This window comes from Lycium barbarum, chromosome 1 (genome assembly GCF_019175385.1).
Source record: "Lycium barbarum isolate Lr01 chromosome 1, ASM1917538v2, whole genome shotgun sequence".
In the NCBI taxonomy this organism is placed as follows: Eukaryota; Viridiplantae; Streptophyta; class Magnoliopsida; order Solanales; family Solanaceae; genus Lycium; species Lycium barbarum.
This window is the reverse complement of record NC_083337.1, coordinates 15,349,942-15,375,048: the sequence shown is the minus strand read 5'-3', so window position 1 is coordinate 15,375,048 and position 25,107 is coordinate 15,349,942. Positions and strand designations below refer to the sequence as shown.

Here is a 25,107-nt window from a genome sequence, read left to right as displayed (position 1 = left end):
TGTTTGGATATTGCTTATTTTTTAATATGAGGCCCACCTTTTTTTTTTTTTTTTTTGTATAATAAAATGAGAACTAAAAACGTGCACTATAATGCAGATAACTTTCAACATCATGTTAAGTCGCATACTAGGCCGTAAATATTCATTGCAATGCTTTTCTTTTTTTTTTTTGGTGAAATATTCATTGCAATGCGAATGTGTGTAATCTAAAACCTATGGCATAAAAGCACCTTGGACATTGCCGTTTTAATATCTCTATATAGATGTACCAAAATATATAGACTTTTAACAGATCATACAATACGACAGAAAAGTCGACAAATAATATCCATTAATTAATGGTTTAGATCATGCCCCATGTATACATATAAAGAAATGGCTGAGGAAGAGATAAAGTAAAAGGCCAACAAATGGAGGAGAAAAGTAGCTGTAAGGTGTGTGTAACAGGAGGTGCCGGGTACATAGGTTCTTCTCTTGTGAAAAAACTTTTGGACAAAGGTTACACTGTTCATGCTACCCTCAGGAATTTGAGTATGTTTTTAATTTCTTAATTTATTGCTACGTTATGTTATTCGGATCTTTCAAAAATGTTGTCAGGTCGGATCATCTAAAAATTCATTTTTGGAGATTCGGCGCACACCTAGCAGAATTTTTGAAGGATCTGAGCAACATAGCTCCTGAGTCCGTTTATTCCCGATGTTTTTTTTAATGATTTTTAAGTTTAATGAAGTGCAGAGGATGAGTCAAAGGTGGGGATATTGAAAAGCTTCATTGATGCAGATAAAAGACTAAAATTATTTGAAGCTGATATTTATAAACCAGAGGAACTTGAGAAGGCTATTCAAGGCTGTGAATTTGTTTTCCATGTTGCCACCCCTTTGTTGCATTCTGAAGGATTTCAGGTATGAATTTCTGTCCTCATTCCCCTTTTTCTCTGTGCCACTTTCCAGCCCTCTTATCCCCAATTTTGATTAATTTTGATTATCAAATTAAATTGATCTATAATACTATAATATTCTTTGTATTACTAGTACTAGCTACGGAAGGCCCGTGCTAAGCTCGGGCCCAAGCTCAAAATATAGAATTAGAAATTTTCATTAAATAAGTATAATGTGTCACATTTTCTACAACATAATTAATTTAACGTATTTCCAAGTTAATGATATCTTGTTGATAATTTGTATAATTATTAAAATTTCTTCGTCACACAATTAGATGATTTGAATGAAAAATTTATTTATGAGGATGAAGATTAAGTAGAAAAAATAGCAAATCTCAAAGGGACACAGTGATTCGATATCCTACTAACATGATAAAGATAAAGTATAATAATTACAACTTGTGAAGCTCATAGAGCGTGTGATTTTATTCATAGATAAAAATCAATTTGTTTTGATATTTGTAGATTTTCACTCATTTTTTTGAGTCAAGTGTTTATGCTAGTTAAATGTGATTTTTAACCTTAGTTTAAGATGAAATTCAAGAAATAACTTATATTTATTAAATGAACCTCAAGAATCAATAAAAATTTATTTTTCATATATACTCTATACTGTGTGAGCTCGCTCACATTGCCGGTCCCAAGCCCGGATAAAGGAGGAGGGTTGCCGAGGGTCAATCGGAAACAGCCTCCCTACCCAGGTAGGGGTAAGGCTGCGTACATCTTACCCTCCCCAGACCCCACTATTGTGGGATTACACTGGGTAGTGACCAAGGATATACTCTATACTTGAAAAGATTAAATTTAGTTAACCAAACAAGAGATTTTAATGATAATCCAATCTTGACGGATAACATTTCATTTACAACACTATATGACATGATTTAATGAATTTATTTCTGTATTTATAAAAAATCGTAGATATTTCAAAGGCGACGTATAAAATTGTCCATAATTTTTTTATTCGGTTAAATTACATTCTTGAAATTTTAACTAAAAGATAATCTAGCTAAATTATCTTATATATCTCAATTAATATTAATCTTTATTTCACCACATCTCTCCATATTTATCAGAGCGCGGGTAAACGTGAAAAAAATAATTAACACTATCTTCATTTTTTAAAATAACAAATATTTTAGATAAAATAGACCGGAAAGACTAAATAGTATTTAAAACTATATTTTTAAAACACATAGGAGCTCATTAAAGTATAAATATAAAGTAAAAAAAAAATGCCCACATGTAAGTATTTAGAGTTTTCAGAAATTCTCAAATTTCATAATGCAAATATAAATTAAAAGAAATTCCTACATGTAAGAATGTATACCAAATGAACCAACAACAGGACATAAAACCGTCCGAAAAAAATAAGCAACAAATGAAAAAGGAGAAAATGAGAGAGCAAAAAGAAGTAAAAATCTCTAGCGAAGAAATGGTTGTTTTTTAGGTTAGTAGATAAGATCGATAGAAGAAAGTAACATGGAAAATAAGGTACGAGGTTCGACAGCATTTGAAAAATACATTATAAGAACCAAAAGGTAAATTTGACACTAAAAAATAAGAAAAAGACCTAAAAGTAATTAATTGAAAAGTTTGACATTAATTTGGAAATATTTGTGACGACTACAAAAGTCCCTTGATTGTCACTTATATATAGTAGTAATATTATGGTATCTTGAAAATAAAACCATAACCTGCTATAATTGATTAAATTGTACTCCCTCTGTCCCAATTTATGTAATACACTTTTTTTTAGTCTGTCTCAAAAAGAATGATAAATTTTTATATTTAGAATTAAATTAACTTGAAACTTCCCCTTTTACCTATAATGAAATGATTTACAACTACACAAATATATTTAACTTGTTTTACACCACAAATTTCAAAAGTCTTCATTTCTTTCTTAAACTCCGTGTCTAGTCAAACTTTATCACATAAATTAGGACGAAGAGAGTATTACTGTGCAAAAAATAGTATATCCTATTAGGCACATATATAACTTAAATTCATTTTGATTTGGTGGGGATGAAGCTTCCTTAGAACCATCAGTCATCTCAGTATTTGCAAAGGCGGGGTAGCATATTAGAGTGTATCATCTGTTTTGAATTCAAATTGTAGTCTATCTTGAATTCTATTGTTGTAGCTTATCCATTGTAACAAAAGGATTACTCTTCCTTTAGAATAGGTATTAGATAAGGATTTCAAAATTTTATATTTATCTTCAATATGTACAGAATCTATATAAACAAGAATAAGAATAGCAAAAGAACGATTTGCTCTTATTTTCACAAACTCTTTTTCATTCTTAATCTTTATATGCTATATGATTTGCCCATCGATCCTATGGCCACTTTTCAAAATTCCAGCAACCTGCTGTCACTCGCAAAACAGTCCAGTTCTTCTACCACTATTCAACTACCAAATCTTTCTCTCAAACTTGAGCGAAACAACTATTGTCTTTGGAAAGAAAATACCTTGGACATAGTCAAAGGCTTTTCTCTTGATTCCCTTGTTCGCGATTATACTCCTCCTCTAAAAACCATTACTGTCACCTCTATTTCAATCACTACAGCTACAAATCCACCCTCTAATACAGATTCCTCCCCCCCACCTTCCCTCCCCCCCCCCCCCCCCCCCCCCCTCGCCCTAAGCACAATTAGTAGTTACTTCTAACCCTGCCTATGAGGAATGGGGACGTAGCGATCTTCTTATTCTCATTTGGCTTCATCAAATAATTTCTGATCCTCTTCTTCGTCACCTAACTTGAGAACCTCTTCCTATGATGCTTGGACGAAAATCGAGCACATGTTTCAGTCACAGACACGCACCCTACTCATGCAACTAAAATCCCAACTTCAAAACCTTCCTAAAGGCAATCTTTCTATCACAGAGTACTTTGAGAAGAAGCACGCAATTGCTGACTCTCTAGTAGAAAGCTTGTACTTTGTACAAGATGATGACTTCATTTCATTTCTTCTTAATGGCCTTGATTCTTCATTTGGCATTTTCAAGGCTGCATTTAATATAAATTGCTGTCCTATCACTCTCACGAGACCAATATGCATAGGTATTTTCTGCTCGTACGCTGTCAAATTATAGTAAAGTTTAAGATATCGTCCCACAGAGATTGAAACCACCTAGGCTACAAATTTGTATTATTTTTGTTACTATTTGAGAGGATCAAATTGATGAAAAGAGAGTTGTTCAAAAGTCTTGAAAATTATAATAATAAAATAAAAAATATTTTTGGATTTTTATAATAAAAGATAGAGGTTGGGATATTTTGAATCGGCAAGATAAAATTATTATAATAAAATCAAAAGTTTATTATTTATTTCTCTGTTTAAAGAATGATTGCTTATTTCTAATACAATCACTCCACATAATGACAATATGTTAATAGCACATCTCTCGCTTATACTATTAATTTATTGACAAGTAATTAGTGACATTAAACAATAATTAATTAATAACACCCCTTTCGATTAGTGTAGCTAACCAATTAAAGTAATGGATTCATACAAGAATTATCTTAGTTGAGTGCACCAAATGAACAAAAGCCTCATTCGATTAGCTTTTGCTAAATCAATGAATTTATCTGAGTCAATCCCTCCGTGAGAATTAGGACTGAAAGAAATAAGACAAAGATCTCTTAAATCAATAAACTTATTTGAGTCAATCCCTCCGTGAGAATTAGGACTGAAAGAAATAAGATAAATATCATTTTAATCAATAAACTTATTTGAGTTAATCCCTCCGTGAGAATTAGGATTAAAAGAAATAAGATAAATATCATTTAAATCAATAAACTTGTTTAAATCGTTCTCTTCTCCCGAATAAGAAATAAATTAACAAGATAAGGATTTTTGTAAAGAGATATAATTAAATCCAAAAATAGATATAATTAATATCAATTACCTTGGTGTATAAAGATGAAAAAGAGAAAATCCCAACATAAGAAGATAATAAAATAAAGTTGTTTATTATAATAGCTTCATCAAACTTCATCTAGTATCCCAACCAAGGAACTTACTCCATTATGAAGTAGAAAACTAAATATAAATAAAGACTAAGAGAATATTTTTTTGCTACAAGAAAGAGCCAAGGGAGACACCAAGACTAGTTCTTGTGTCCTCTTCATTATTGGATGCAAATAGGATGAAAGATGGGTTTCATTTTTTTCTACAAACATGTGCCTATTTATAGGACAATTCCTACAAGGCTTTGGTGAGAAATTGCAAGAAAATATCAATATAATATTATATCCTTGATGAGAATTTGACATGGCAATTTATCATGCAATCTGATAACGTCCAAATTCACTCCTCAAAGAGAAAGTGTACACGGTGGTATGCAATATAATTTACCCAACTATGAGTCGGGATCGATCCCACAGGGAACAATATGCTAGGCGATTTAAACAAGTAAGGAATTATCACTTTCTACGCTAAGCCAAACACTTGATAATAATTTGGTTTTTTGATAAAATTATAACTAATGGAAAAATATAAATTAATCTAGAAAGCGTATAAAATGATCAATGGCCACAAGCTTGGATACAAGGAACTCTCAAGTAAGTATCCAATATATTTTATGATTTTACAACTACGAGCGGGTTTATGTTAATAGATAATAGTTTCTAAAATCTCATTGAAAGTTTTCCAACCAAATCAATGAATTTCACTCTAAGCTTTTCCAAGCCTTAGAGTGTGATATCAAGCACAACCAATTGAATCTCAAGTAACTTTCCTATTCCTAGCTCAAGTTATTATATGGGTTTAATGACCCAAATTCTTGTTAATTAATCTTTCTCAACCTAGAATTCCTCTTCCGAGCTCAATCAAAGTAAATGGGTGAGTCTTAAGGTTAGTTAATCCCTTAAGAAACATTAAAGAACAAGATTAATTAAAACAACAAAGACCCACTTCAATAGCAATAAAAATCATTCAATACATAAGCATAACAAGAGTTTTAGTCCAACACTTGATAATGAATAATATCATAAACAAGATTCAAGTAATGGAATAAAATACAACACCCTTAAATATGCAATACAAAGCAAGGAATTGAAGAAAGGGTTGAGAAATTTATCATTAACGAGCTCCAATCTTCTCCTCCAAAGGTGTGGTGTAAAACCCTAGCTCCAAAGCTTGTGTTGAATGGCCAAAGATATTTTTTACAAACCCTAAAAGAGCATTTATAACATTCCAAAAACGGGAACAAATTGTGGACAAAAATGCCCTGAGTGCAGCAAGTGCTACTCGCAGGTGATGCATGCACAACATACTGCAGCAAGTGCTGCTCGCATGCACAACATGTTGCAGCAAGTGCTGCTAGCATGTGCTGCCAAAAAGTGTTGCTTGTTTTATTTTTGCTCTATTTTGCACCGTTTTGCTCCGTTATGCTCTCCGGGCATCTTATCCTACAAAACGACATAATACACGAAAAGTAACAACAAAAGTGCTTGAAGAGTCACAAAATCATAAGGAATTAGCATCGAATATCCCGTAATTTCACAGCACATCAATAACCCCAACTTAAAGTCTTTGCTTGTCCTCAAGCAAATCAAAACCAAAATCTCAATGAGGATCCATCAATACACGCTTAAGTAGTGCTAGTATCATTTTCAAAGCACATTTTTTTCATCTAAGCACAACTCTCATGACTTTGGTTGGTACCAATAATTAGGCTACAAGCATGTGACCTTTAACCAAATAACTCCCTCATTTCAAAATACAATTTCAAGAATGCAATAGAGATTCAAAACAATCAAGCAACAACACTCAAGCTTCAATAAGTGACTGAAAACCACTAGCTTACTAGATGTGCTCATTTGACATAGCTTGAAAGTTTTCAACATCGCCAATCTATCGTAATCCACATGCCCTCACAAGAAAGAAAATCCCAAAATCACTATATTCACAACAACAACACAAGGGACATATACACGAAGTCACTCACACTCAACAAAGAAATTCTAGTGCTAACAAATATCACACCATAAGCTTCCACTGTTCCTTCTATTAATGGATCTTGCTAATTTGTTTTATTCATTGATGATTGCACCAAATTTATTTGGATATATTTTATGTCACATAAATCACAAGTCTTTAAACTTTCACTCAATTTAAAAAATTTGTTGAGACTCAGTTTGAAACTAAAATAAAATCGGTCCAAACTGATTGGGGAGATGAATACTGAAATGTATCATCCTTTTAAAAGATCAAGGTATTCATCATCGTATTTCTTACCCTTATACACCTCAACAAAATGGTGCATCGGAATGCCGAAATCGAATTATAATTGAAAAGGACTCACTCTTCTTTCTCACGCTTCTCTTCCTTATCAATTTTGGGAGCATGCATTTAATACTGCGACATACTTATCCAATATAACCATATGTTCTTCTTTACCCTTTAATTCACCATATCAATCACTTTATAAGAGTTCTCCTGGCTATGGTTTTCTCAAAGCATTTGGCTGCCTTTGTTATCCTTTTCTTCGACCCTACAATGATCATAAAGTTGATTTTTGATCCCTACCTTGTGTCTTTATAGGGTATAGTTCTCATCACAAAGGTTACCTTGTTACCATGTCGCGTCTTCTCGGATTTATATTACTTTCCATGTTGTGTTTGATGAAAATATTTACCACAAAATCCTCCTCTTCCTCGTCACATTTTAGCAGCTCAGCGTTTTCTTTACTTGATCAAGCTTCTCAACATCTAGTGCGTTCACATTCTCTCGCACACCATGTCGTGTCAAGGCCATTATCAAATGTTTTAGTTGTATCATCTATCCCCGCATCTAAGCATACTAATCATACAAACGTACCCTCTACTATATCCCCTACAACTCCTCCACAAACAAATCATTTACCATCTACTGACCTACCTGAACATCTACCACCATCTACTGGTTCCTCTTACCCGACCATAACTCCTTTCTATTTTCTCCCCTCAGACACCTCTCGCCATCACATAATTGTTCCAATTAAAACTAATTTATTGAAACCAAAAGCTCTTATAATATCTCGCTATTCTCTTCCTCTTAATCCCTCTCACATTCCCGAACCTATAACCTATCATCAAGCCTCAAAATTTCCTGAATGCCACCATGCTATGCAGATAGAATTTTTAGCTCTTATGTGAAATAGGACGTGAACATTAGTTTCACCACCATCTAACGCTAACATTATTGGTTGTAAATGGGTCTACAGGATTAAGAGGAAAGTTAATGGATCAATTGAGCATTACAAAGCTCGACTTGTAGATAAAGGTTTTCACCAAGAGGAGGATGTTGATTACTTTGATACTTTCAGTCCCATTGTTAAGCCCACAACCATCCGGACAAATAAGTAGCCTATTCGACAACTTGACATTAAAAATTTATTCTTAAATGGTTATCTCTCTGAACAAGTGTTTATGGAGAAACCAAAAGGATTTGTTGATACTCAACAGCCACATTTTGTATGCAAATTAAACAAGGTCGTATATGGGCTCAAACAAGCATCGCGTGCTTGGTTCAACAAGTTAAAGGTTTTTCTCTTCGGCTTTGGCTTCCCCTCTTGTTTATCTGACACTTCTCTTTTTGTGCAGCAAGCTTCTAAGCACACAACATATATTCTTGTTTATGTGGATGATCTTATTATAACTGGCAGCGATAGTAATTTCATTACTATATTCATTCGCTCTCTTGATCAATAGTTCTCACTCAAAGATCTTGGCTCTTTAAATTATGTTCTAGGTATTGCAGTATCTCCAACATCAAATAGGATACTTTTATCTCAAGGCAAGTACATTCGTGACTTACTTCGCCAAACCAACATGGCTAATGCGAAACCCAGTTCTAGTCTAGCTGAACTTGGATTTAGACTTACTCTTTCTGGTGATCCGTTGCCTGATACTCATTTATATCATAGTGTTGTTAGTGCCTTCAATATGTTACCATCAGTAGTCAAAAATATCCTATGCAGTCAATCGAGTATGTCAATTTATGCAAGCACCTACCATTACTCATTGGTCAGTTGTCAAACGCATACTTCGATTGTCACGACCCAGACTGGAGGGCCATGATGGGCACGGGGGCCCTACACCATGACGGGCACAGGAGCCCTACCTACCGAGCACCGCTAAACATGCTTTCCTATCATGATCATAAACAAGAGTGGACCTCGGGGGTCACCAGATGAATCATATGAGAAATATGCTAAAAAAGGGATGAGCCCGAGAAGACATACTATACAACTATGTTGGTCAAAACTGTGCAAGCCGATAAGCCATCATGAAATACTATACAGCAAAAATATATGCCGAAGGGGCCGTACAAAGTCTAACTATACCATGACTTTTTACAAGCCTCTACTAGAGTATATGATGTAACAAGGTCGGGACAGGGCGCCGCCATACCCATATGCACACAAAAGTATAACGTGCCCAAAATACAACAGCAATTCCGGAACAATAGGAGTGCTCCAATATCCGCTGAACAGCAGCCTACAGTGGTGGATCGTCAACCTATCTACCTGAACCTGTGGGCATAAAACACAGCGCCCCCAAGAAAGGGACGTCAGTACGGACAAAGTACTAAGTATATAAGGCATAAAAGTAACATGAAAAAGACATAAAAGAATATAGGATAAAATGTATACAACCTATATGTCTGAACTGCCTCTGTGGGCCAATGATATACATAAATACTGTACATGCATGCATAAGGTCATACATATATATGCGTATATAATGTCTGTCAAGCCTCTGTGAGCATCCCATCGTATCATATCAGTCTCTGTAGGCATCATCATCATTATATGACCAGTTGATCAGGTGGTAGTGCGTATATAATGCCGTCACCTTCCCCATACCCCATACATATATATAATACATAATATACGTGTATACAATGCCTGAGGGGTCATAGGTCTGTGTATATAGATAAAAATGAAATGCAATGCAAGAATATGATAAGAGTACATCCTGAATCTATCAGAGTGACTCTGAACATCGTCATGAGATAGCATTTTCATCAATAAGTGACTTTATAAATCATGCTGAATCTGAAGATGAACTTACTGAGAGTAACATTCTAGAAAATGAATCAACATGGAACATCCCTAGCTACTAAGAATAGAATTCATTAAGGAGTAGCGTTACATTTACGTTCCGTTCCTAAGGATCATGCCAAAAAGAAGGAAAGTTAGCCTTAACATACCTCAAGTCATCCAAGCAATCCAATAACGATCTTATCACCACTAGAGCGCCAATCCTATAATAAAGAAATACATATACAACTTAGATGGCGCTAGTATATCACATATTTCAAATGATAACTCGATTCTAAAGTGAAACGGGCAGCATTTCCCCTATTTCTTAATCACCACAACACATCCAACAACCAACAATCAACACAACAACCCCATATGATTCTCTTTAAACTTATTTCATCAATATTTATGAATATACAATAGAACAACCCGTTATATGCTTTGCATTAAACACTTATATTCCTTCTTCTTTCAATTATACCAAGTATAACAACCCCCAACACAATCTCAACATCGAGTACATCCATACAACAAGAATTTTAGCTTAAAACCGCATTAGCAACATAACTCAAGTTAGATTACATCTCAACATAAACTAAAGTTTATATTTGAACCTTTCCTCCAACTTCCCTTCCTCCAAACCTAGCATAATCATCAGATAAACTCATAAACATGGAAATAAGGTGGAATCTTACCTCAAGAACTCAAAAGCACTTCAATTTCAAGATTTCTTCACCTTGAAGTATCCTCCAAAGCTTCTACAAGGAGAAACAAGCTTCAACAATACTTTGAAAATCTTTAGCACTTGATTCTCACTTTTGATCTTTGATTTATCTTGGGTTTACTTAGGAAATGTTTGAGAGGGTTTCTAGAGGTCTCTAAGGTCTGTTGGGAATGAAAACATGAAGGAAAAACGAGCTTGGGCCTTTTTAAACACTTAAAAACATTTTCACCCCCTCAAATGTACGCCCTCCACATACGGGCGTACGTCCTGTACTTTTATCACATTCTTGGACTCTCAAAAATCCAACATTCTGCCAACTTTTGGAAAATGAGGTACGGGACGTACATGATTCCGTACTTCTCAGACTTGCAATCTGTCAGTTGCATTGGAAAGAATAATCTCTAAACTTAAGAAGAATCTCTAAACTTGAATTTACATAGGTTATGCATTCATAACTCTTCATATGCTAGAAGATATACCTCCCTAAAATTAGACCCAAATCCTGTCTAAAATTCTGCCAGGTTTTTTTCGATTTTTCACGAACTTAATTCCTTCGATTCACTTGACTCCGAAACATTTAAATATTTATTTAATACTTGTTAAAGGTCTCCCTTAACCTTATAGGAGTTCTATGGCCTCTCCATCTTATGTTAGTTTAATTACAACACAAACGATGCAAATTTACGAGGCGTATCATCGATATCTAAAAGGATCTATTAATGATTGTCTCTTACTACTACCTATGTCTCATTCTAGCCTTGTGGCTTTCTCGGATGCTGGTTGGATCTCTGACCTTGATGATAGTCGCTCCTAACATGGTTTTGCACTATTTTATGGAGGTAACTTGATCAGTTGGTCTTCCCGAAAACAAAAGGCAGTAGCCCACACAAGCACTGAAGCCAAGTATCGTGCTTTAGCCCTTGCAACGACTGAATTAATTTGGGTGCAACAACTTATTAGTGAGCTACGTGCTTCTCTCACTTCACCTACTATAGTTCTTTGTGATAATCTCAGTGCACAGTTTTTGTATCAGATCCTGTCATCCATCAACGGTCAAAGCATATCCGTCTTGATTAGCACTTTGTACGTGAGAAGGTTAAAGATCAATCTTTGGTGGTTCGCTATGTTTCATCTCAAAATCAAATTGCACAAATTTTTACTAATGCTGGTGGAACAACTCAATTCCTCAACCTTCGATCCAAGCTCATGGTTTGATCCCGAACGTGATCTTGCAGGGGGGCTATTAGAGTGTATCATCTGTTTTGAATTCAAATTGTAGTCTATCTTGAATTTTATTGTTGTAGCTTATCCATTGTAACAAAAGAATTACTTTTCCTTTAGAATAGGTAGTAGATAAGGATTTTGAAAATTATATTTATCTTCAATATGTACGGAATCTATATAAACAAGAATAAGAATAGCAGAAGAACGATCTACTCATATTTTCCCAAACTCTTTCTCATTCTTAATCTTTATATAGGAGTCCGGAGCCTAAAGGGCACTAAAATGCACAAAATAAACCAAAAGGGGTGCTCCATTCCACAATATACCAAAAGGGGTATAACATGGAGGGGCCAACATTATACCCCACCCCCCCCACCCCCCCTCAAAAAAAATTCACTGTCAGAAAAAAAAATTAAAAGTATAACGTGGATCAGTCCACGTTATACAATCCCTATTCATCCTACAGAAGCAAACATCATTGTCATTGTCATATATATTGTATAACGTGGACTGATTCACGTTATACAAAATTATATTTGTATAACGTGGATAAGTCCACGTTATACAATATATATATATATATATATATATATATATATATATATATATATATATTACCCCCCAACGTTTTACAAAAATAGTTTGTAAAACATTGACCAGATTTAAATCATATCCGGCTATTTTTTTAATAAAAGAAAATCAGTGATTTTTTAATTTTTAACTCAAACATACTCCACAAGTCATATAATAATTAACTCGAACAAATATTTTAACTCATACAATAATTAAATATGTGTTATATATGTGAACATAAAAAAAATACTAAAATATAAGTTAAATAAACGTCACACATTAACTGAGTAGTAAATGTTAAATTACATACGTTATTAAACGGCACAAGACATATTATATATTCTTGGAAGATTACATAAGGAAACAACGATCGTACAACTTAGGAAAAAACATAAGAACCAACAAGCAACAACAACTACTGATTTCTGTCGGGGCAGCGATTCTTGTTATGGCCTGTTTGCCTGCATGACTAGGAAGTGTAGTACGTGCAAGCTTGGTCATAACAAAATTCGCTGCCCCGACAGAAATCAGTAGTTGTTGTTGCTTGTTGGTTCTTATGTTTTTTCCTAAGTTGTACGATCGTTGTTTCCTTATGTAATCTTCCAAGAATATATAATACGGAAAAAGGCCAAATATATCCCTGTACTATCAGAAAAGGGCCAAATATACCCTTCGTTATACTTTGAGTCCAATTATACCCCTGCCATTATACTATTAGTTCAAATATACCCCTCCTCCGTTAAAGTTGTCCAAGTTAGACATCCAATCTGTTACGCGGCGCCATCCTGAGACTTCTTGGAAGGGCGACGTAAGGCTAAGCAACCGATGATTCCAAGGTTACTGTCCGCCAACTGGGGTTCCCTCCGCACGCTAGACGAGACTATCAGTGCCGTGCGGGAAAACCCAGTCAAGAGCCATTGAGATAACAGAAAAGTGAATTGAGAATGAGAAAGAAAGCGAGCTTGTTTGCATTAATGAAAATGATTACAATGAGAGCAAGCGGTGTCGAGGGGGAGAGACACCAATACAGAGAATTGATTGCTTTCTTGAAAGTTTTGATTGCTTGATCCCCCCTAATAATGCTTTAAAAATAAAAACCCAAGTCATAGAACTAGACATAGATTTGCTAGAGAAACACAACCAAAAATGCATAAAGTAAACTACTCTATAATTACAACAAAAGAGACCTAACTAGAGCAGGTCCATGTGCACCCTCGGTCGGGGCACTGTAATGCGCGCAGGGCACGGTGCGCGCGCGCACTAGGGCGCGGGCACTGGGCGCTGAGTGCTGGCACTGTAGCAGGGCTGCATTGACACTGGGCGCTGGGCACGCGTTGGGGCACGGCCAGCGCAGGGGCGCGCGCGAGGGACATTGATGGGGTGATATAGGTAGAAGCAACCTTGTCACTTGGGGCGTCCGATACCACGGGGCCGTCCATGGCGCTAGGCGCTGAGAGGCTTGCCATGAGGCGCGCCCAAAGGGTCATGGGGCATGGCTGGAAAGCCGCCCAAGACATTCTCCCCCACCTGAGTTGGCGACGTCCTCGGCGCCTTGCTTGCAAGATAGTCATCGATCAGGTGCTTGTAGGCTTTGAGGCTGGTTCCCCTCTCCCATGTATTCTCTTCGGCATCACATCCCAGCCATTTCACTAGGAACTCTTGGTGATCTTTTCTTGAGGCATGTATGACTCGATCGTTGAGGATGGCTTCTACTACCCTTTTTCCAGTTGCTTGTGGGCCTCGAATACTGGGTATTGTGAGCTGGTGATAACGTCCAAATCCACCCTATTAATTAGAATGGGCACGGTCGTATGCAAATATAATTTACCCAACTATGAGTTGGGGTCGAATCCCACAGAGAACAATATGTAGGCGATTAGGAAAAGTAGAAATTTTCACCAATAATAGCTAAAGCCAAACGATAGATAACATTTTGGTTTTGTTTGAGAGAAAATTATAACTAATGCAAAAATGTAAACTAACCTAGAAAGCAAGTAAAATGATCAATGGCCACAAGCATGGATACAAGGGAAACTACGCTCAAGTAACGATCCAATGTACTTCATGATTTACAAATAATAGTGAGTTTATATTACTTAGCCTCGGATAATGACTCTAAATTAGCTTCTTCCGAAGACTACTAGACTACCTGATTGAATATCCCTAAAGCAATTAGGAGCATTAAGAACACCCGAATATGGCTACAAGTGGTGTCGCCTATCCCTAGGTCGATTTCCATTAGATGAGGGTTAACACCCCAAATTCTTGTTAATTAATCTTTCCCAATCCCGAGTTTGCCTCTTCCAAGTTTAAATCGAAATAAATGGGCAAGTCTTAGGGTTAGCTACTCCCTTAAGAATCATTCAAAATGAGATTAATTAAAGAAACAATAACCCACTTCATTAGGAATAAAATCATTCAACACATAAGCAAAACAAGATATTCAATCCAAACTTAAACAATATATACTTCCATAAACAAGGTTCAAGTATTGAAATGAAATACTACACACATAAATATTCAATACAAAGCAAGAGTAGAAGAAATGGGTAAAGAATTTCTCATTGGGTGCCTCCAAATCTTCTCTTCCAAGGTGTTGGTGATGAACCCTAGCCTCCAAGAACTTGGTGTTGTGCCAAAGATGATGATATTTTCTCCCAAGTTATCATCTTATAGTAACCTAATTCTTTCAAGTTCAAAGAATGACAAATACCCACTGAATTTCGGAATTGCAGATGTGGCCCGTTTTTGCAAAACTGTCCAGTTTGGACAGTTTTGCAAAATTGTCCCATTTGGCCTCTTTTTGACTTAATTTTCACTTGGTTTCTTCCGATCACTTCTAAATCAAATAAAACCTGTAAAATATATGTAAATGATATTAAATACACTATTTTCTCAAGCAAATATAGAAAAACTATAAGATTAAAGAAGATAAGTTGGTAAAATACCAACTTATCAGCTGGCTGCGTGAAGGGTCTTCTGTGTCTTCTCGAAAAGGATTTAAAAGACTGACATGGAACACAAGATGAATCTTCCACCAAGCTGGGGTATCCACCTGGTATGCTACCTTCCCAATGCGTCTCTCAATGGACAGAGGGCCAATGTATTTTTGCAACAGGCGGGGGTCATGGACCCCTGCAAATAGGTATCTCTTTGGGATCTTCACCATCACCTTGTCCCCAACCTGATATTCCACAAAGCGACGATTCTGATCTGCATGCCTCTTCATCCGCTTTTGTGTCTTCACCAGATAGCTTCGCACTATCTCTAAATTCTGCTTCCATTCTTTCGAGAAGCTAGCTGCTCGTGGAGATTTGGCCATGTTTGGGGAATTCACAGTGTGTGGGAGTAGCGGTTGCTGCCTGGTAACAATTTCAAAAGCGCTCTTGTTTGTGCTAGAGCTCTTTTGTGAGTTGAAACACAGTTGGGCCGCATCCAATAGCTTCACCCAATTCTTCTGCGAGCCGGTAACAAAGTGCCGCAAGGATTCCTCCAACATGCCATTGAACCGCTCCGTCTGACCGTCGGATTGCGGGTGAAAACTCGAGCTGTGACTCAATTTAGACCCCAAGCACTTAAAGAGCTGGGTCCAAAAGTTGCTGGTGAAACGAGAGTCGCGGTCACTAACAATATCTTTGGGCAGACCCCAATATTTGACAACATGGGTGAAGAAGAGTCGAGTTGTCTCCTCTGCTGATATATACTTGGGTGCTGCAATAAAAGTGGCATATTTAGAAAACCGATCAACCACGACCAAGATAGTCGTGAGATCTCCAACCTTGGGCAAGCCGGTGATGAAATCCAATGAGACGCTTTCCCAAGGCCTCTTTGGGACAGGTAATGGCTCCAACAGGCCCGCTTGTGTCAAGCGGTCAGACTTGTCTTTCTGGCATACTAGGCAAGTCTTCACATACTGAGCGACATCATCTGCCATTTGGGGCCAATAATATGCACGGCATAGCAATGCCATGGTACGTTCTTCTCCTGGGTGGCCTGCCCATACAGTATCGTGACATTCCATCAGGAGAGTTCTTCGCAAATCTCCTCCTTTAGGAACGTAAAGGCGGTTTCCTTTTGCTTTCAGGAACCCATCCTCCATGTAGAACTGGCGAGTTTTTCCTTGAGCTGCTAAGTCGACCAAATACTGTGCCGAAGGGTCCTTGGTGAGAAGGCCCTGGATTTGATCTTTTATGGTGGTAGCCGCCTCACTCCCCCTAAGGGTGGCAAGCAGGCATACCGATGCTAGATCAGCCCTTCGACTCAGTGCATCCGCAACATGGTTGGTCTTCCCACTTCGATATTCCAGATTGAAGTGAAATTCCTCTAGAAGTTCCTACCATCTGGCCTGGCGGCCATTTAGGTTTGGCTGGGTCATAAAATGACTGACAGCCATGTTGTCCGTCTTCACCATGAATGGGAAACCCAGAAGATAGTCCCTCCAAAGGCGCAAACAATGGACGACAGCCAATAATTCTTTCTCATGAGCCGCATAGCGCCATTCCGCATCCTTCAATTTTCGACTCTCGCAGGCCACCAGGTGCCCCTCTTGTAGCAAGACTCCGCCCAAGGCGTAATCAGAGGCATCTGTCTCTACTTCGAAGGGTTTGGTCAAGTCGGGCAAGGCCAAAACAGGGCTACTAGACATAGCCACTTTTAGTGAGTTGAAAGCGTCTGCTCTCTTTGGCGACCAGTCCCAAGGTGTGATCTTATTGAGGAGCTCTGTCAGTGGTAATGCAATGAGGGAGTAGTTCTTGACGAACCGTCGATAAAAGTTGCATAGGCCAAGGAACTCCCTCAAGGCATGGATATCCTTGGGTGGTGGCCAATCTGTGACAGCCTTGATCTTTTGTTGGTCCATCTTGATGCGACCCTCTTCAACAACATGCCCGAGGAAGTCAATCTGTTTTTGGGCAAAGGAGCATTTGGACAGCTTTACATACAATTCATGCTTTCTCAACCGAGTTAGGACCTTCCTCAGGTGCTCCAGGTGTTCACCTAGCGTTTTGCTGTACACCACAATGTCGTCCAGGTAAACTACCACAAATTCGTCAATGTATTCTCGAAAGACCTGGTTCATTAGAGTGCAAAGCGTGGCCGGAGCATTGGTCAAGCCGAACGGCATGACCAGGAAGTCGAACGAGCCATATCTTGTCACACATGTCGTCTTGGACTCGTCTCCTTCAGCAATGCAGACTTGCCAATAACCTGTCTTCAGGTCTATTTTGGTAAACACTGTGGCGCCGCCCAGTCTATCAAACAAGTCCGCCATTAGTGGTATGGGGCACTTGTTCTTCACGGTGATCTTGTTGAGGGCTCGATAGTCAACACAGAGCCTTAGGGTACCATCATGTTTCTTTTGGAATAGTACAGGTGACCCATAAGGCGACTTGGAGCCCCGTTTGCTCCCATCATCAGAAGCACATCCGCGTAGGGTATGGGAATGATGTTAGTTTGTCTCATGAATTCCAACCCCACTATCAAGTCGAAGTCTTCAATGATCACTACCCGCAAGTCTAACTTGCCTTCATAAGTACCCATCTTGACCGGCACTCCTTTAGATATTCCACCCACTAATTGGGGTGGAGAGTTGATAGCTTTGACACGACCCTTACCTTTTCCAACAACCAGACCAAGGCGTTCTACTTCTGTGGTGTCCAGATAGTTGTGCGTAGCACCTGTGTCTATCATGGCCTTAATAGGTTTGCCATTTACTCTCAAGTCGACAAACATCAGGGTCTTCTCCTTTTTGGGAGGAGGCCCGTTGCCTGTTTTTGTCTTTCCCTTCTTGGCAGTTGAGCTTAGGTCTTTCTTTTTGCATAGGCCGGCACTGGTGCCTTCTACAGCAGTTGAAATGGAACAAACAAGTGCATTGAAGGCACCTATTGGTTCTGTCTGATCTGTATCATCCTCATCATCGTCCGTCCCATCATCCAGAATTTGATGGGCGTTCATCTGTGCCTGTGGGCATTCATTGTTCCAATGTGGTCCGCCACAATGGCGACATCCCGAGGGGGGTTTCCGCCCCCGATCATTATTATGAGACGCAGCACTGTTGCTGCCTGAGGAGGAACCTTTAGATTTGGTCGCACTACGGTCTCCCCCACTTCTGCTGGGGCCAGTATTGTAGGATTGGCCCCCTTTGAATCCCCCACGGGCTGGTGGTTGAGGTCTATCCTTTCGAGCATCCACTTGGTAGTCACTGAGGCATTCCGCAGCTTGGATAGCTTTGGGCAAGGAATCCACCCTCTGTCTTTGTATTTCCATGCGGGCATAGGGTTTCAAACCTTCCATAAACGTGAAAAGCTTGTCCTTGTCGCCCATGTCCCTTATGTTCAGCATGAGTGCAGAGAACTCGCAGACATAATCTCGGACTGACTTCGTTTGCCTGAGTTCCCGAAGTTTCCTCCGTGCATTATATTCGACGTTCTCGGGGAAGAACTGTAAACGAATGGCTGCTTTTAGTTCTTCCCATGTCTCAAGAGCATCCTCACCTGCCTTGATAGCTTCATATTTCACACGCCACCAGAGTTTGGCGTAGCCTTGTAAATACATGGCAGCAGTTTCTACCTTCTTGGGCTCCTCCAGTTCTCCCACGGCGTCGAAGTACTGCTCGATGTCAAAGATGAAATTTTCCACTTCTTTGGCGTTTCGCGCACCCTGATAGGGCTTTGGTTCAGAAATCTTGAGTTTCTGGGGTGCCGAGGTAATGTTTGTCGCGCCCCCAATAGGATTTCCCCTTCCTCGGAGTAGGCCTTGTAAGGCAGCATTGACAACATTGAGCTGATTAGTCAAATTGTCGATGGTTACTTGCATGGCGGTCATTCTATCTGCCTCCTGAGTTCTATGGGCTAGATCCTCATCTCTTTGTGTGGCAGTCGTCTAGCTGCATCAGTGTCAGTAGCAATATTTACAATGTCTTGTTCGGCCTGCCGCATCCTGCGGTCCAGGTCCTCCACTCTTTCAGTCACGGGTCGAAGTCTGTTGACCGTCGTTTCCAAAATCAAGAGGCGGTCTCCATGGTTCACCATGGTCAGAAAATGATGACAATAGCAACGTGTTCCCTCGTCCGATGTCGAGCCTAGGCTCTGATACCAACTGTTACGCGGCGCCTTCCTGAGACTTCTTGGAAGGGCGACGTAAGGCTAAGCAACCGATGACTCCAAGGTTACTGTCCGCCAACCGGGGTTCCCTCCGCACGCTAGACGAGACTGTTAGTGTCGTGCGGGAAAACCAATGTCAAGAGCAATTGAGAGAACAGAAAAGTGAATTCAGAATGAGAAAGAAAGAAAGCTTGTTTGCATTAATGAAAATGATTACAATGAGAGCAAGCGGTGTCGAGGGGGAGAGACACCAATACAGAGAATTGATTGCTTGCTTGAAAGTTTTGATTGCTTGATCCCCCCTAATAATGCTTTAAAAATAAAAACCCAAGTCATAGAACTAGACATAGATTTGCTAGAGAAACACAACCAAAAATGCATAAAGTAAACTACTCTATAATTACAACAAAAGAGATCTAACTAGAGCAGGTCCATGTGCACCCTCGGTCGGGGCACTGTAATGCGCGCAGGGCACGGTGCGCGCGGGCACTGGGCGCTGAGCGCTGGCACTGTAGCAGGGCTGCATTGACACTGGGCGCTGGGCACGCGTTGGGGCACGGCCAGCGCAGAGGCGCGCGCGAGGGACATTGATGGGGTGACATAGGCAGAAGCAACCTTGTCACTTGGGGCGTCCGAGACCATGGGGCCGTCCATGGCGCTAGGCGCTGAGAGGCTTGCCATGGCGCCATGGGGCGCGCCCAAGGGGTCATGGGGCATGGCTGGAAAGCCGCCCATGACATTCCAATCCTACGTGACACTAATATTTGATGAGGTGGATGTCACGTGGCATGCCACCTCACCACCACTAACCTATTTTACCCCTCCCTTCTATTTGTGCTTTCACCATTTACTTCTCCTCCACCTCCACCACCATTTTCACAACTAAGAATTGAGAACTTTGGCACTTACATAAAGACAGAGAACTTGGAAATGAAGAAATTTAGGAATGTGAAGATGCAAAGATTTTAGGACCATGTTCCAAGAATTAATATTTGGGAGGTACTGTCTAAGATTGTAACGACACTGAAGCCCTATCAATATTCATCTGATTCGGATTGAGCTTTCAAGGAGCATATTTTATTTTTGAGTGCTAATGGATGGTTCTTCTGGGTATAAGCAGTTATACATTGTTTTTGTATCAATCATCTTAATCCTTGTTTTTTCCATTGTTTTTTTGTTTGGGCGTTAACTTACTTTAACAGATGAGTTAGAGGCAAAGAGGATCCCGTTATTTTGTATTTCTTTTTTCTTTTAGAAATTAATGTGACTATTTCTACCTTACCTCATAGCAATAGATCTATATAATTGATCAGTGCACGGTATATCTTGGTAATTCCATTGATGATGCTAGTTCTTATCATTGTGCCATAAGAATTCTCTGTCTTTACGTGAGTGTCAAAATTCTCAATTCTTAGTTGTGGCAATAGTGGTGGATGGAAAGGAAATGGTGGAAGAATAATTAATAGAGGGGAGGGGTAAAATGGGTTAGGGGTGGTAAGGTGGCATGCCAGGTGGCATCCACCTCATCAAATATTAGTGCCACGTAGGATTGGATGTCCAACTTGGACAACTTTAACGGAGGAGGGTATATTTGAACCAATAGTATAACGGCAGGGGTATATTTGGACCGAAAGTATAACGAAGGTTATATTTGGCCCTTTTACAATAGTACAGGGGTATATTTGGCCCTTTTCTGTATATAATATGTCTTGTGTCGTTTAATAACGTATGTAATTTAACATTTACTACTCAGTTAATGTGTGATGTTTATTTAACTTATATTTTAATATATTTTTTTATGTTCTCATATATAACACATATTTAATTATTGTATGAGTTAAAATATTTGTTTGAGTTAATTATTATATGACTTGTGGCGTATGTTTATGTTAAAAATTAAAAAATCACTGAACAGCCGGATATGATTTAAATCAGGCCAACGTTTTACAAACTATTTTTGTAAAACGTTGGGGGGTAAAATATATATATATATATATATATATATGACAATGATGTTTGCTTCTGTAGGATGAATAAGGATTGTATAACGTGGACTAATAAATTTTGTCTGACAGTATAACGTGGATCAGTCCACGTTATACTTTAAAATTAATTTATTTATTTTTTGGTCTGACAGTGAAATTGTTTTGGGGGGGTATAACGTTGGCCCCTCCACGTTATACCCCTTTTGGTATAATGTGGAATGAAGCACCCCTTTTAGTTTATTTTGTGCATTTTAGTGCCCTATAGGCTCCAGACTCCTTTATATAGCATGAGTCAACTAAAATGATAATTATAGCCACACTGTTCATGTCTTGTTCTATATCATAAGTTTTTAAAACTAAAATCTTTCTTTTTCAAATGTCATACTCAATCAATAATGATGCAATATAAAATGAGACAGAGAAAGTATATATATATATATTACAAGGAAATGAGAATTGATCCCTACCTCTAGCTAATTAACTCAGCATTCAACCATGTGTATCATTAAGCTCTTTTGTAGCATGGGTGTCAGGCGATAATATAAGATCAATTCTAGAAAATATGTATACAAAATACTTACTCCCTCAGTCCCAATTTATATGACAATCTTTCTTTTTTAATCAATCTAAAAAAGAATGACACTTTTCTATATTTAGTAACAATTCAACTTTAAATTTAATTTGTTATCCTTAATAAAATGATTTCTAGCCACACAAATTTCTATGGTTTATTTTAGACCATAAGTTTCAAAATTCTTCCTTTATTTCTTAAACTTCGTGCTCAATAAAATACGTTCATATAAAATGGGACTATAAATTGGGACGGACAAAGTAATTTTTCAAAATGCTCACGTGCACGTGCCCCACGTTTTGAACCTAAACTCGCCCTTGCAAGGAAACAACCCCTTACCCCAGTTACTGATTGCATTTGTATCGGACTAATCTAAACTGCCAAAAGAAAGAAAAAGTCTAATTATTGTTGACTCTTTTGTTTTCTTCTTTTAATAAGTAAGTAATTTTGACTTTGATATGAAACAGTACAAAAATACTGCTGAGGCTACAGTTGATGCAGTGAAGAAAATTGGAATGGCTTGTCTTAAATTTGGGACAGTGAGGAGATTTATCTATACTGCCTCAGTGGTAGCTGCTTCTCCAATGAAGGAAGATGGAAGTGGTTTCAATGATTTGATGGATGAAACATGTTGGACACCTCTTAATTTCTCTAATCCATATACCCAACAATTTCTTAAGGTGAGCCTAATGTATTTATTTACCTTCCTCTATGCCGCATTAAAGCTTCCAATTTCTTGATTTAATACATTTTGTCATTTAAGAACTATGTACGGGTTCGTAATTATGTTGGAATGTTAGACAGACTCTTGATGATATCGTAAGGCACAAAAAGGAAAAGGATGGAAAAGAGAGACAGACATTAACCTCATTTGATCATATCAGTAGAAAAATCCTGCTCTTTCAGAATAACATTACAAAGGGGTTTATATAAATGTTAAAAGGATAATTCCGGACATAGAACTACTAATTAGTTTTACACACATACGATGAACTTGCCTACATTGAAATTATCAAATTCATGCACCTAAATCTTACAATAGTCATATTGATAATACCAAACATATAAACCTAGACATTTAAATATTAAAGTTTACTACTCCATTTTCAAACAAATAAAAGTTTTTCTCTTTCAAAAGTTTCGATTGCCTGTACATGCAACTTTCTTCAGACAAGATTCATCACATAAAGAAAGATTCTTTTCCCATTTATTACAGAGTATTAAAATATTTTACACTGTTGATGCAGTTTAATTAGTGATAACAAGTAGTAAGTAATGAGTCTTATTGATATTTATATGTATTTACATTATAAATGATCTAATTGTACAATGTTTCAATGCATAAACTTTTAATTCTTTTATGATTGGATTTATGATATATATATATATATATATATATATATATATATATATATATATATATATATATATATATATATATATATATGGGTTGTAAACATTTGTTTCAATATCAATGTATTTTCACATGTTATAACAAGCTAATTACTATATTTACTAGTTTACTATAATTATTATAAAAATTTACCATGTAATTAGCTTATAAATAATAGTATGATTATGTAAATAATTTTTACGTATCACTACATATAACTACCTCTTTATAATAATAGGATTATGTAGAGTCAAAGATGTTAGCTGAGAAACAAATGTTGAACTTTGGAAAGGAGGGGCTGGAGGTGGTGACATTGGGTTGTGGTCTTGTGGGTGGAGACACTTATTTACCTTATATCCCAGCAAGTATTGCCACATTATTGTCAGTGTTCACTCAAGAGGAGATCCATTATAATTCACTCAAGTTTTTAGAGGAGCTTATTGGAAAAGTTCCAATTGTGCATATTGAAGATGTTTGTGAAGCTCATTTGTTCTCCATGAAAGCTGCTTCTATCAATGGTCGTTTCTTGTGTGCTAGCTCCTTTGTTTCTACTGCAGAGATTGGCAGTTACTACCAGCAGAATTATCCAGAGTTTAATGTCAACCAACAGTAAGTTGTTATAACCTTGCATTATACATTAAATTTAAGTTTTATGCATAAATGGTGTAAAAAAAAAAAAAGACAATTTGGTGAACAAAACATCTCGCGTTCAGGTAGGGTTCTGAAATAGGTTGCACCCCAAGGGAGTGTGGTGCAAGCATTAGTGGCTGATTCCAAAGCTCAAATTCATAATCTATATTTCACACGAAGACAACTTTATTGTTGTTTAATAAATCGTTAGACAACCAAATTATGACATGATAAGTATTGATTGGTAATCTAATAAAAATTGTAACTGACCTAATATATTGTAGGTTAAACTATACCGATAGTGTAAAATATCTTTAAATTATGGTGATATGACTTAAAATTTATAGACACTACTAACTCAAACATTAGTCGTTTTCTAAATTACATTTGTTTCAAAAATATTTGACGTTTTAGAAAATCAAGAAGCTATTTGTTACCTTATTTCAAATCTACTCTTACTATCACAAATAGTGGAGTGTTAATTAAGTAAACTTATTAAGGAAATAAATGGTAATGTAGAGTGATGTTTCTATGATTAAGGCAATCAGATATCTTTTCAAAGTGTGTTGAATTGGAGATGAAGTTATAATTTCCTTTCTTGAATGGATTTATGTACTACTTGTTCATTTGTGCTCCTAAAACTTTCCCATCACAGGTGCTTGAATGACCCAAAGAGAGAAATCAAGTGGGGATCCAAAAAGCTTGATGAGAAAGGTTTCGTGTACAAATATGGTATGAAGGAGATACTTGATGATTGCGTTAGTTGTGCAAGGAAGAATGGCATTTTATAGCAATGAAGTACCTCATGCATCTTAAAGTTTCATATTTGAAGCTAGTTTTCAACGAGCTGCTATAAATTTGAGAGATGATTTTTATAGTTCATTTTAAATGGTATTTTGATCATATGATCTTTATCACGTGA

The 25,107-nt window shown here is 37.5% G+C and overlaps 1 protein-coding gene across 1 annotated transcript; it reads left to right on the top strand.

Annotated features, from left to right (window-relative positions):
- Window positions 1-315: 315 nt before the first annotated feature.
- On the top strand, window positions 316-25,107 carry LOC132632376 (NADPH HC-toxin reductase 1-like). The gene is made up of 5 exons (XM_060348291.1): window positions 316-531; window positions 736-902; window positions 22,630-22,842; window positions 23,794-24,164; window positions 24,841-25,107. Exons 1-5 carry the CDS (start codon window positions 411-413, stop codon window positions 24,974-24,976), a joined length of 1,008 nt encoding a protein of 335 aa, XP_060204274.1. The 5' UTR covers window positions 316-410; the 3' UTR covers window positions 24,977-25,107.